Genomic DNA, 12,319 nt, shown 5'->3' with positions numbered 1-12,319 from the left:
CGTGCGCCCCATCTCGGAAAGGATATTGTAGACTAGAGGGGTTCAGAAAGAGGTGACGAGAAGGATCAAGGGCCTGGGAAACCTCTCCTGTGACGAGAGCTTGAAAAGACTGAGGCTGTTACCTTGGAGAGGGACAGGATAACGGATGGGCTAGAGAAGGTAGATCCGTGTCTAGCACAAGCACAAAGGAATGGAATGGAAAGGTGGGAACTTCAAAACGGATCAGAGGAAACAATTTTTCACGCACTGGGTAATTAGGTGGTGGAACTCATTGCGAGGTGACATCAACCGATGAAATTAAGGCCAAGAACTTAGCAAAAATTCCAAGAGGGATTGGACATTTCTATGGAGAACAGGAAGAGCCCAAGTTGTTATAATGCTAACAAAAATGTTGGCAGAGATATTATCCTCTTATCAGCCACTAGAGGGGGACATGGCACACAATTTGTCAAATGCATTACCGTGCTCTCTGATCTGCTTGGAGCCCCTCAATCAGTCTAAGGCCGGGCTGTGTGGGGTGAGGATAGCAAGATCTGGGGACTGCCAGTCACTCTGGGTTGCGCGAGGGGAGGGGAAGCAGTGATGGATACATTCAAAAGGCCTGGACTTCATACACAGCACTGGGCCCTGCGTGGAGGGGACTGTATGATCTGACCTTAAATGACAGTTTCTTTTGCTTTCTGGTAGGTAGAGGAGTGAATGTCTCAATGCTGCCGGGTCATGGACCAGTGGCAGAAAGGAGAGGAGATGTAGGTAAAAAATTATATTATTTATTAGGTATAATACGGTAACACCTAGAGACAGCAGCTGAGCCCCATTGTGCGCTGCACAGACCCACAGGGGGAAAGAGTCCCTGCCCCAGCTGAGATCAGGGCCCCGTTGTGCCAGGCGCTGGGTAAATAACACTTCTCTATTCACTTGTTCCACACCGTTCATGGTTTTATAGACTTCTATCCTATCTAGGGAGGTGGTGGAATCTCCTTCCTTAGTTATTTTTAAGGTCAGGCTTGACCAAGCCCTGGCTGGGATGATTTAGATGTGGATTGGTCCTGCTTTGAGCAGGGGGTTGGACTAGATGACCTCCTGAGGTCCCTTCCAACCCTGATATTCTATGATTCTATGATCCCACGCCCCCTTAGTCATCTCTTTTCTAAGCTGAACAGCCCTAATCTTTGTAGTCTCTCCTTGTACGGTTTCAGAGTAGCAGCCCTGTTAGTCTGTACCCGCAAAAACAACAGGAGGACTTGTGGCACCTGAGAGACGAACACATTTATTTGAGCATCACCTTTCGTGGGCTACAGCCCACTTCATCTCCTTGTATGGTAGCTGTTCCACGCCCTTGATCGTCGTCAGCTAGATTTATCCACTCACAGAAGCACTTAGCAAAACAGGACCGTTTTCACGCACCGGCAGCATGTGCTGTTGATATGTTTGCTGCCTGCCTTCATCTGCTTTCGTGTCTTTTCATTTATTTTTTTTATTTTGCAGATTTCAGCCTGAAATGCATTAAAGATAAACGGATCCCAATTACCGTTACTGTCGTCATCACAGCTTTGATCATCACCATAATTGCGCTGGCGGGTGAGTGAAGGGTCATTCCTAACCCTGCCGATTCTCATTCCCTTGTCACGTATTCTTCATTCACCGCTTGTCCGAGCCCCAAGGTCACGGGGCCCACTTGCTTTTCCCACCCTGTCGTTGCCCTGGTCTGACGCCTCTGTGGAAGCACGTTCCCCTTTTCAGAGGGGAAATCTCTCTCCAGACCCTTTTCCCCCAAAGAGGAAGGGCCTAGATTCCTGGCACCCGCAACCCCACCCAAAGCCATCAGGAATGGCAATTGCTGAGCGCCTCTGGGAAAATCAAGCTCTGGGCAGCACGCAGCTCCATAGAACCCCCCCACGGACGATGAGAGTAGGCCCTCAGTTTTTGTGGCTGCTTCGCTCGCCTGCATGGAAAGCCTCAGCGAGCACGTGTGACAGGCCGGCCTTTGGGCCCAGCCACAGATAACATGAGTTATTATAGCCCTGCCTAGGGGCTCTCGGCTCCCACATTACGGGTCTCGCTCTTAGCTGTGAAGGGCCCCAGTTCTAGCCCTGGTGTGGCAGCCATCACATGTGTGCACTGAGGAGGGTACGTCAAGGGGGAGTCCATGAAATGCACCCACCCTTCCCATTTTTCACCCCTTGCCTGACAGAATGGGTCCACCCCTGACGGTGCCGGAAGTTAAGATGGCGGACGGGCCCATTTGGATGCAAGGGTACAGTGTGTCATGATGCCATCGTAGCTCCACCCAGTCCTCCACAGCCACCCCATGCCAATGGCAGCCGTACATACAGGATGGGGGGCTCTGTCCGGGGAAGCAGGGACTTTGACAAAGGTTTGGGGGTCATGAGGGATAATCAGCTGAACACGAGCTCCCGGTGGGTCAGAGAAGCTAATGTAACCCTGGGATGTGTAACCAGGGGAATCTCAAGTAGGAGAAGACGGGTTATTTTACCTCTGGATTTGGCCCTTGTGCGACCGCTGCTGGAATCCTGTGTCCAGTTCTGGTGCCCACAATTCAAGAAGGATGTTGATAAATTGGAGAAGGGTCAGAGTTGAGCCACAAGAAGGATTAAAACCTGCTTTATAGTGATAGACTCAAAGAGCTCCATCTATTTCCAGGAGAAGGTTAAAGGGCGACTTGATCCCAGGCTATAAATACCTACTTGGGGAACAAATATTTAACAATGGGCTCTTCAGTCTACACGATCCAATGGCTGGAAGTTGAAGCTGGACAAATTCAGACTGGGAATAAGGCATCAGTTGTTAACAGAGAGCGTTATTCACCATCGGAACGATTTACCAAGGGGCGCGGTGGATTCTCCATCACTGACAGTTTTTAAACCACAGTGGGACGTTGTTGTAAGAGCTCTGCTCGAGGGATTATTTTGGGGGCAGTTCTAAGACCTGTGTGATGCAGGAGGTCAGACAAGAAGATCACAATGGTCCCTTCTGGTCTCGGGATCTATGCAAAACGACAACCCAGGCCTGAGACGTGTGGGTCTTAGTGCTCTCTCTGGCCGGGATTCCCACACGGAGACAGACACCAGGGAGAGGTCCATCTCTCACCACTGTGTTACTTACTTATTTTCAGCCAAGAAGACTCCTCCCTGCCCACGCTGCCCGCCCCACGTCACTGCTGCGTGCCCGGACGGCTGGGTTGGATACCAAGGGAACTGCTACTTCTTCTCAGAGACTGAAGGGAACTGGAGCACGAGCCAGAGCCACTGCTCTTCCCTCAACGCCTCCCTGGCTTCGATTGAGTCCCTGACGGAGCTGGTAAGGAAGAGACACGCACCTTCATAACCACAGCTAGGGACATGCCAGAGCCTGGCGCCCCCTGAAGGCCTAAGGCAGCTTCTAGATTCAAGGAACTGAATCTCCTGCGGAGCTGGTTGTAAAATGCAAATTCAGGGACAAGATTTGACTTTTTTTAATAGAAAAAAGTTGACTCCCCCTCCCCCCCAGTTTTTCATTTCATTTTTAACTTCAAATGTCATTTCAGTTTGGGGGTTGTTGGTTTTGTTTTTTTAACTCTAAAATCTCATTTTTCCAAATTTTGGGTTCCCTTCTTTTTTTTTTTTTTGGCCTTTTTCCACATCACTTTCTAAATAGAAAAAGGGAGGAAAAGTAAAAAGCGTGGGAAGGAGGTGTGAAAACCTGCCTTTAAAAGAAGTAGAAATAAAAACCTATTTCGAAAACAGGAAACCAGTGCAAATGTTACTCTGAAAAAGAAAGGAATGTTTTCATCTCAGCAGTATATGCCTATATACCTAGATCTACCTAGATCTATATCATTTAACCAGCAATAAAGACAAGTGCGAAGTACTTCACCTAGGAAGGAAAAACCAAATCCATGGAGACAAAATAGGGAATACCTGGCTAGGCGGTCGTACTGCTGAAAAGGATCCTGGGGTTATAGTGGACCACAAATTAAATATGAATCGACAATGTGATGCAGCTGAGAACAAGGCTAATATCATCCTGGGGTGCATGACCAGGAGTGTTGTATGTAAGACATGGGAGGTAATTGTCCCTCACTACTTGGCACTGACATAGGCGCCGACTCCGTGGGTGCTCTGGGGCTGGAGCACCCATGGGGAAAAATTGGTGGGTGCTCAGCACCCACCGGCAGCTTCCCCCCAACCCACCCCAGCTCACCTTTGCTTCCGCACCGCCTCGTCCCCTGAGCGCTCCGCTTCTCACCCTTCCTTCCCAGGCTTGCCGTGCCAAACAGCTGTTTCGCGCGGCAAGCTGGGGGGAGAGGAAACAGGGTGCACTCAGGGGAGGAGGCGGGGATTTGGGGAAGGGGTTGGAATGGGGGCGGGGTTGGGGTGGGGTCAGGGGGGGCGCGAGCCCCCACCGGTGCTGGAGAAGGTTGGTGCCTGTGGGCACTAGTGAGGTCTCAGCTGGAGTATTGTGTCCAGTTCTGGGTGCCGCACTTTAGGAGAGACATGGACAATTTGGAGAGAGTCCAGAGAAGAGCAACAAAAGTGATGAAAGGTTGACAGAGCCTGACCTTTGGGCAAAGGTTTAAAAGACTGGGCATGTTTAGTCGTGAGAAGAGAAGATTGAGCGGGGACCCGATAACAGTCTTCCAGTATGTTTAGGGCTTTTATAAAGAGGACACTGATCGGTTGTTCTCCGTGTCCACTGAAGGCAGGACAGGAAGCAATGGGCTTAATTTGCAGCAAGGGAGATGTAGGTTCGATACTAGGACAAACTTTCTGACTCTCAGGGTAATTAAGCTCTGGGGGTGTTGTAGAATCCCCGTCATTGGAGCTTTTAAAGACCAGGTTGGACAAACACCCCTCAGGGATGGTCTAGGTTTATTTTGTCCTGCCTAAGCACAGGGGGCTGGACTTGATGATCTCTTGAGGTCCCTTCCAGCCCTGCATTTCTGTGATTCCCAAAAGTTGGGAAACTGTAAGAAAAATGGGAGGAAACCCCCCAGTTATGAAATGGGGGTGGGGGGCGGTATTTGGTTTGGTTTTTTTAAATAAATTTTCCTATGGAAAAAATCATTTTGGATAAACCGCTTTGTCCTGTGTAGTTTGACTGGAAGCTCTTTGGGTGAGGTGTTAGGGGGCTTATTCCTTCACCCACTTACTTCCCTGGTCCTTCTCGCATGAACAGAGAGCAACAATACCCAAAGTCCAAAGGTGCAAACAATGCGATGTTTATTGGGGTGAACTTCCAGCAAGCATGATTCCAGTTTCCTTCCTTAGTGTCCCCCTTCCCAGCTCTGACACCACAGAGCCTTACCTGTGTCCCTGTTCCCATTTCCCCCCTTAGCCAAACATGATTCCAATTTCCCCACCTCCATTCCCTGTTCCCATTCCCGCCCCCCTTACTTCCTGATTGACTGCAGACTATATAGTAAAACTTGAGTTCTGCTTAGCTATACCTTAACCAATCATTTTCCTGAAATTTAACTAACCAATTCTAACATATTGTAACATAATTATTTAACCAATTATATCCCACCACCTTAATTAGTTTACACCCAGCAAAATTAATTATACAGCAGAAAGAAATAATCACAGAACCAGACAGAGATTATACAGACAAACAATGGGGAAATGGGGACTACAGTGATAGAACAATACAGAAGTGAGGATTTCACATCCCGGCTATTGATAAGTGAGTTCTTGCCAGACAGGATGCTCTCAAACTAAGTTTCCTTTTACATCTTCTAGGCACTTCCCTTTCTCTGGAGGCGATAGGCACTATCAGGACAGGATTGTATTCCTAACAGCCCAATAGCACCTTCTTTCAATGTGACTAGTTTGGAATGTGAGGAGGTGACCGGTCGCTTCTCAGCTTATGGCTGCCTCTGTTGCTTAGCCAAAGGCCTTAGCCTAAGAACAGGGCCTCAGACCGTCGCAGTGAGAGAAGGCCCTTACACCGGCAGACAGTGATTTTGATTCTTTCTTTTATACCTCTATAACTAGCTAAGTGATAAGAATACACCTAAATTCTTAGAGTATAGGCCTTTACAGACAGGCCTGAATATTTATATCCTAACATGAGGGACCAGCTTTCTTCACGTGTACAGCACCTAGCACATGGGGGCCCTGATCCCCATTAAGGTGGCTGTAATACAGATAAGAATATAATGTGTGTGTTCTTATCCACAGAATTTCATGCTGCGCTATAGGGGGATCCCTTACTGCTGGATTGGCCTCCAGCGGGAGCAAGGCCAGGGCCAGCCCTGGAAGTGGACCAACGGTACCATATTCAACAACCTGTGCGTCCTTTTTCCTTATTCGCTTTCTCGGTATTAGGGTGCAGACAAATGCAACAAAACCCTGGGCTGGGTGGAGATTGTGTCGAAAGCAAAATTTCCTGCAGGGAAAGGTCACTTTGGATGAGATTTTTCCATTGCGGAAATTGACTCAAATGTTTATTTTCAGTCAACCCAGAATGAAACACTTTCATTTTGGTTTGCCTGTGGGGCCACTGCAGCACATCATGGGAATTGTAGTTCTGGGTTCTTCTGGTCCCATTTGCCCCGGTCTTTGACCAGACAACGTCTCCCATGATGCACTGCAGTGTCTCACTCATGCATTCTTATGTGGTATTTTGGTGGTAGGAAGACACTGCAGTGCATCATGGGAGATGTAGTCCAGCTGGGAATCAGGACCTATAGGAGAGAACGGGTTGGAAGAACCAAGAACTACAATTACCATGATGCCAGGCATCAACCCCCACGTCTATCTAATGAAAATGTTTCATTTTGGGTTGACCTAAATCTCTTTTTTTTTTTCTTTTTTTTTTTTTTTTGGAGGGGAAGAGAATTTCTGTTCTGTGGGAAATCTAAATATTTTGACTTTTTGTCCCAAAACATGAGAATTTCCCTCAGGATGGAAATTCCGTTTGTCACCCACCTCTGTGCAAATGGGTTCCCCTAAATCATTCACAAGCACATCCCATCGTTCATACACAATGACACCCCACCAAGCGGAGTCACTATGGCTATGACACAGGACAGAAGATGCGGCAGCTCGGTGGGGGAGCATCTCGGTAGCCGCGTTAGGGCCTTGCTTAGCACAGCTGGGCTCTGGCTGCCTGGGGCAGAAGGGGAGGCAGAGGAAATGGATGGAAAGTGTGGGGGAGGGCTTGGGAGACCCACAGGGAGAAGATAATGGGGGCGGGGGAGGTGGGGCAGCAAAAGGATATTGGGAGAAAGGAGAAGTTGCTGGAAGAGGCGAGTCTGAGAGGGAAAGCGGGAGGACAGGTCCATCCATGGCTATTAACCAAGATGGTCAGGGAAGCAACCCCATGCTCTGGATGTCCCTAGTTCTGTTTGCCAGAAGCTGGGAATGGCCGACAGGGGATGGATCACTTGATAATTGCCCTGTTCTGTTCATTCTGCACCGGCCACTGTTGACAGACAGGATACTGGGCTAGATGGACCATTGGGCTGACCCAGCATGGCCGTTCTTATGAGCTTTGCTTACCCTGAGGTACTGCCTGATTTCCAGTCTAGCTGCACTAATGCGTCCAGTTCTGTTCACCTATATTCAAGAAAGACACACTCAGACTGGAACAGGTGCAGAGAAGTGCAGCTAGGATGCTCGCGGGAAGGGAGAGTGTCTCTTATCAGAGGAGACTGAAAGAGCTTGGCTGGTTGAGGCTAGCAAGATGAGGGGGTATCTCATCGCTCTCTGTAAATACCTCGGGAGTAGACACCTGGGAGGGAGAAGAGCTACCGAAGCTAAAGGACAATGCTGGCACAAAATTACACAGGGATAAACTGGCCAGGAATTAATTTGGGGCTGGAAATTAGCAGAAGATTTCTGCCCATCAGAGGAGGGAGGTTCTGAAGCAGCCTCACCGTCAGAGCAGTGGGGGAAAACCACCTAACTAGATAGAATACAGAGCCTGCGAAGTCTACGAACAGGACGATATGCCGGTTTTGCCTGCCGGAATGGGGCTAGGACCCAGGAACTCCCTTGCAGGCCTATGTCCCCTCATACACTGGGAAAAACCTGCAAGAAGCTTGACAGCCTCTGTTGCCTGTTCTCTGTGAGCCTGATTTCCAGGTGGTCAGTGTCCACTGTGACATTTACAGCTAGAAGTGACTAGCTCAGGGTTGATTAGTAGCAAACCCTGGTTGAGAACCCAGTTCCCCTGCATCATACACCGCTGGACCACATTGCTTCCCTGTACGTGAGCAGGAATGGAAGCCGGCTGCATCTGATAACCCCACACTGCTTCTCATTGCAGGTTTCTGGTCAGAGGGGAAGGGCAGTGCGCCTACCTGAATGAACATGGGGTCAGCAGCTCCCGATGCTACTCAGAGAGACATTTCATCTGCAAGCAGCCGGACGAGTGCTCTAGAAGGAAGCCAAGCGCCGCAGGAGGGGACACGATGGCTAAGATCACCTAAAGGGCCAATGCAGCCTCTTTAGTGGATGCAGAACTTACACATTCATCATCTCTTGGGGAGCATCCTACCTCTCCAGCCATTGCTCCCTCCAGGTCCCTGCTGAAAAACCATCTTTACAGCACTCGACTACACTAACTCGACTACACAATAACTCCATTGCCGTGGTACTGCTGGACACAGGCCCTGGAGTTATTGTGTAGTCGAGTTAGTGTAGTCGAGTGTTGTAAAGAGAGTTTTTCAGCAGGGACCTGGAGGGAGCAATGGTTGGAGAGGCAGAGGATGCTCTGCAAGAGATGATTTAATATTAAATCTAATATTCCCTTAATACATGAAGTGGATAAATTATTTAGATTATGAAGAATTTTATTTTAAAAAGAGTATGTTTCTAGCTTGCTTGGTTATCAATATGCCCTGGCAAATCAAAGAGAGCCTGAGTCAGCAGAGAGCTTGAAACAATAACTCAGAAAAATGCCCCATTTTTAATTAATTGACTCTGGAACCTAGTGATGACACTAACTTCTTTCTTTCTGTTTCCTCTACGCCACTTTTCTTGGTGAGGGTCGCGGCAGCAGCATGGAGAGTAGGGCGGGCTAGACCTCCCTTTCCTCCATGGCAGATTCCAGCTCTTCCTGGGGAACTCCTAAGCATTCCCAGGCCAGCTGGGAGATATAATCCCTGCAGCGTGCCTCTGGGCCTCCTCCTAGTGGTACGTGGTCAGTAGAGTTCCAAAAGAAGCCTGCCCGGGGGCATCCCCAGCTGGATCCTCTCAATCCGGAGGTGTAGCAGCTCTACTCTGAGGCGCTCCTGAAGAGCCGAGCCCCTCACCCTGTGTATTAAAAAAAGTCATGATTTTGGGGGGATTTTTGAATGTTTGGGTTTGGCAAAATTGGATTAAGAAAATCTAAAGGTCATGCGTTTTGGTCGCAACTGGAACTAGGTGAAATTTTTTGACCAAACCCTTTTATGTATTTTATTTATTTTGTTTGTTTTATTTATTTAGGCAAAAAATGCAGATCTTGTGTCACCAAAACAATGTGAATTTGTGTCGATCTTTGCCAAATTGATTTGGCAGAAAAACAACCGAAAAATAAAAGCTGAACGTTTCATTTTCCTGGTTTTGAAACCAAACTTTTTGACTGAGAATAGCTTTTTATTTCATGATTTCCTTTAATTTTTTAAAACAAAAATTAAAACCTTGAAAATCAAAATGAAACTTTTTTCAATTTTTTTTTTAACTTTTCAATGCAATGAGAATTTTGGGGGGAAAAAGCGGTTTTGATTCAATCTGAAACCGAATTTTTGTTTGATTTGTTGGAATTTCCAACAAACTGAAAAAAATCCATTATTTGCCCAGCTCTAGCTGCGACCTCCCCCACCCTTTCCGTGTTGCTCAGTGAGGGAGGTGGGATCAAGGTTAGATGGGAAGTGGACACTAGGGTGCAAAGAGCTTGTGAACAGCCCTGTACTTCTGGACAGCAGCTGCTACAGGGACACAAAGACCCTGAGTATAGGATATAGACCCTTACACCTGGGAAAAGGCTGAAGAGACACTGAACCAAGGTCAGGGTAAGAAGTAACCAGTGGATCTTGGAAGCATCACTTGAAGCTGGGACACAGGATGGATCACTTGATAATTGCCTTGTTCTGGTCATTTCCTGTGAAGCACCTGCCACCAGCTGCTGTTGGAAGACAGAGCACTGGGCTAGATGGACCATTGGCCTGACCCTGTATGGCTGTTCTTATGAACTTTATTTTTTTAATATGTTTTTGAGTAGATCTGATCACAATTTGACAAGAAACATTTTTCTAAGCGTGTTTTCACCAGGATTTTTTTTGCAATCCTGAATATTTATTTATTTATTTTATTTATTTTAAATTTTGACAGCAACTGTGAATGGGAGAAACTTAGTCAGCATCTCTCATCATCTGCATTTAATTCATTGCTGTGAGCTAAGATTGTTTGGGTCAGGAGAGCTCCTGAAAGCATTTAGTCACTTCCCCTAGGCTGTGTAAATACCAGAGTAACCCATAATGACTTCCAGTTAGGAACCAAAATTAGTGGCCAGGTTTTCAATAGATTCATGTAGTTTTAGGCCAGAAGGGACCATTAAATCATCTAGTCTGGCCTCCTGCTTAGCAAGGGCCAGAGAACTTCCCCCACTTCCCCCTGTATCAAGCCCAACAACTTGCGTTTGGCTATAGAGGGAGGGATAGCTCAGTGGTTTGAGCGTTGGCCTGCTAAACCCAGGGTTTTGAGTTCAATCCTTGAGGGGGCAATTTAGGGATCTAGGGCAAAAATTGGGGATTGATCCTGCTTTGAGCAGGGGGTTGGACTAGATGACCTCCTGAGGTCCCTTCCAACCCTGATATTCTATGATAGTCTATCTTCCAGAAAGGCATCCAGTTGGATATGAAGACATCAAGAGATAGAAAATCCACAACTTCCCTTGGTAGTTTGTGTCAGTGGTTAGTCTCTTTCTTTGTGAAAAGTGTGTGTCATATTTCTGATTGAAGCATGTCGTCTGACTTATCTTCCAGGCGTGAGTTCTTGTTCGTTGAGGAGCTAGTTGTTTGTGCTAGTAGTTAGTAGCTAGCAGTTTCTCCCCATGAAGAGACCTACACACTGTAATCAAAGGCCCTTCTTGATCTGCTTTTCAACAGACTAAACAGATCGAGCTCCTTAAGTCTCTCACTATGAGGCAATTTTGTCCAACCTTTCAGTCGTTGTGGAAGCTCTTCTCTGCACCCTGTGTGACTTTTCAACCTTTTTAAAAACATGGACCCCAGAACTGGATGTATGATTCCAGAGTCGGGCTCACCGACACCATATACAATGAGCTGAGCTGTTCTGAAAATGTGCCCTAAGTGTCACAAGGGGAGCTGTCACAATGCTTGAGGGAAACCTGAAGGCCCTTAACTTGGAGCAGAAACTAAAGCGAAAAGCAAACAGAAAACACGAACAGAAAACTGAACGAGTCATAGATTCCAAGGCCATAAGGGACCACTGTGGTCATGTCGTCTGACCTCCTGCACGATACAGGCCAGAAAACTGCCCCAAAATAATTCCCCCCTAAGCTGGGTCTCTCATTTTGGGTTACTCTGGTGTTTAAAATAGACAAATAAATAAATCTTTGTTTTGGTGGGAGGAAAAATACACCAACCAATCCTACTTCCTCTCACTTCTAAAAACTCTTTTACCCATGTCGGGAGGGAGGGATGGGGAAATATTTTTTGTAAAAAAGGCATTTTGTGTTTCAAAAAATGTTCTGATGGCAAGTTTTTGATCTGGTCTATTGATCTGTAGATAAATTACATGTTTTGCTTCCCTTCCCCTTCACATAGATTCCCTGCTGTGAATTGCATACAGTCTCAGGACACAGTGTGCCTTTGGTGTTTGGAAAGTGCCTTATGCAGGGCAGCCTGTATATCGTTGGGCAGGAAATAGTTTTCCCATCCCACAAAAAATTTTGATATTTAAAAAAAAAAAAATTCTGTCCCAAATTGGGATGAAACCATTTCACAATTTCCCAAACAAGCCGAGAGCAACCCACTCCCCCAACCGTGGATGCACTCACCTGAGAAGTAGGAGATACAAGTAAATCGTTGCTCTGAATGGGACTTGACCGGGGGTTTTTCACATCCCAGGTGAGGGCCCTGGCCCCTGGGCTATTCTCACATAGTCTGGCCTGGCTGTGAGAACTCGTCCCAAGGAAAGTTTCACCAAACCAGCTCTGTTTCTGCAAAAAGGTTTGCGTTCACTGAATTGTCATTTTCAAACAAGAGCGGCTTTATCAAAAGATTTCTGACTTGCACAAGTGGGACTCTCCCAGAAACAGATAACGAGGCTGGCATTCGTTATAACAGCACTAACGAGCACCACAC

General features: G+C 47.2%; 1 protein-coding gene across 8 annotated transcripts in view; it reads left to right on the top strand.

Moving 5' to 3' along the window:
• LOC141998957 (C-type lectin domain family 2 member B-like) overlaps nucleotides 1–11,614 on the top strand; it is a 49,308-nt gene extending 37,694 nt beyond the window's left edge. For 6 of the 8 annotated variants that reach the window (XM_074971973.1, XM_074971969.1, XM_074971976.1 and 3 more), the window contains 5 exons: nucleotides 688–753; nucleotides 1,489–1,581; nucleotides 3,137–3,321; nucleotides 6,183–6,292; nucleotides 8,275–8,488. In XM_074971973.1, the coding sequence (XP_074828074.1) occupies nucleotides 688–753; nucleotides 1,489–1,581; nucleotides 3,137–3,321; nucleotides 6,183–6,292; nucleotides 8,275–8,437 (617 nt within the window). In that variant the 3' untranslated portion in view covers nucleotides 8,438–8,488. Of the gene's footprint in view, nucleotides 1–687; nucleotides 754–1,488; nucleotides 1,582–3,136; nucleotides 3,322–6,182; nucleotides 6,293–8,274; nucleotides 8,489–8,685 lie in introns of those variants that run through there. The other 2 variants (XM_074971977.1, XM_074971974.1) reach the window with 1 other exon arrangement.
• The last annotated feature ends 705 nt before the right edge of the window (nucleotides 11,615–12,319 follow it).

This window comes from Natator depressus, chromosome 14 (assembly GCF_965152275.1).
Source record: "Natator depressus isolate rNatDep1 chromosome 14, rNatDep2.hap1, whole genome shotgun sequence".
NCBI lineage: Eukaryota > Metazoa > Chordata > Testudines > Cheloniidae > Natator > Natator depressus.
This window is presented reverse-complemented; position numbering and strand designations above follow the sequence as displayed.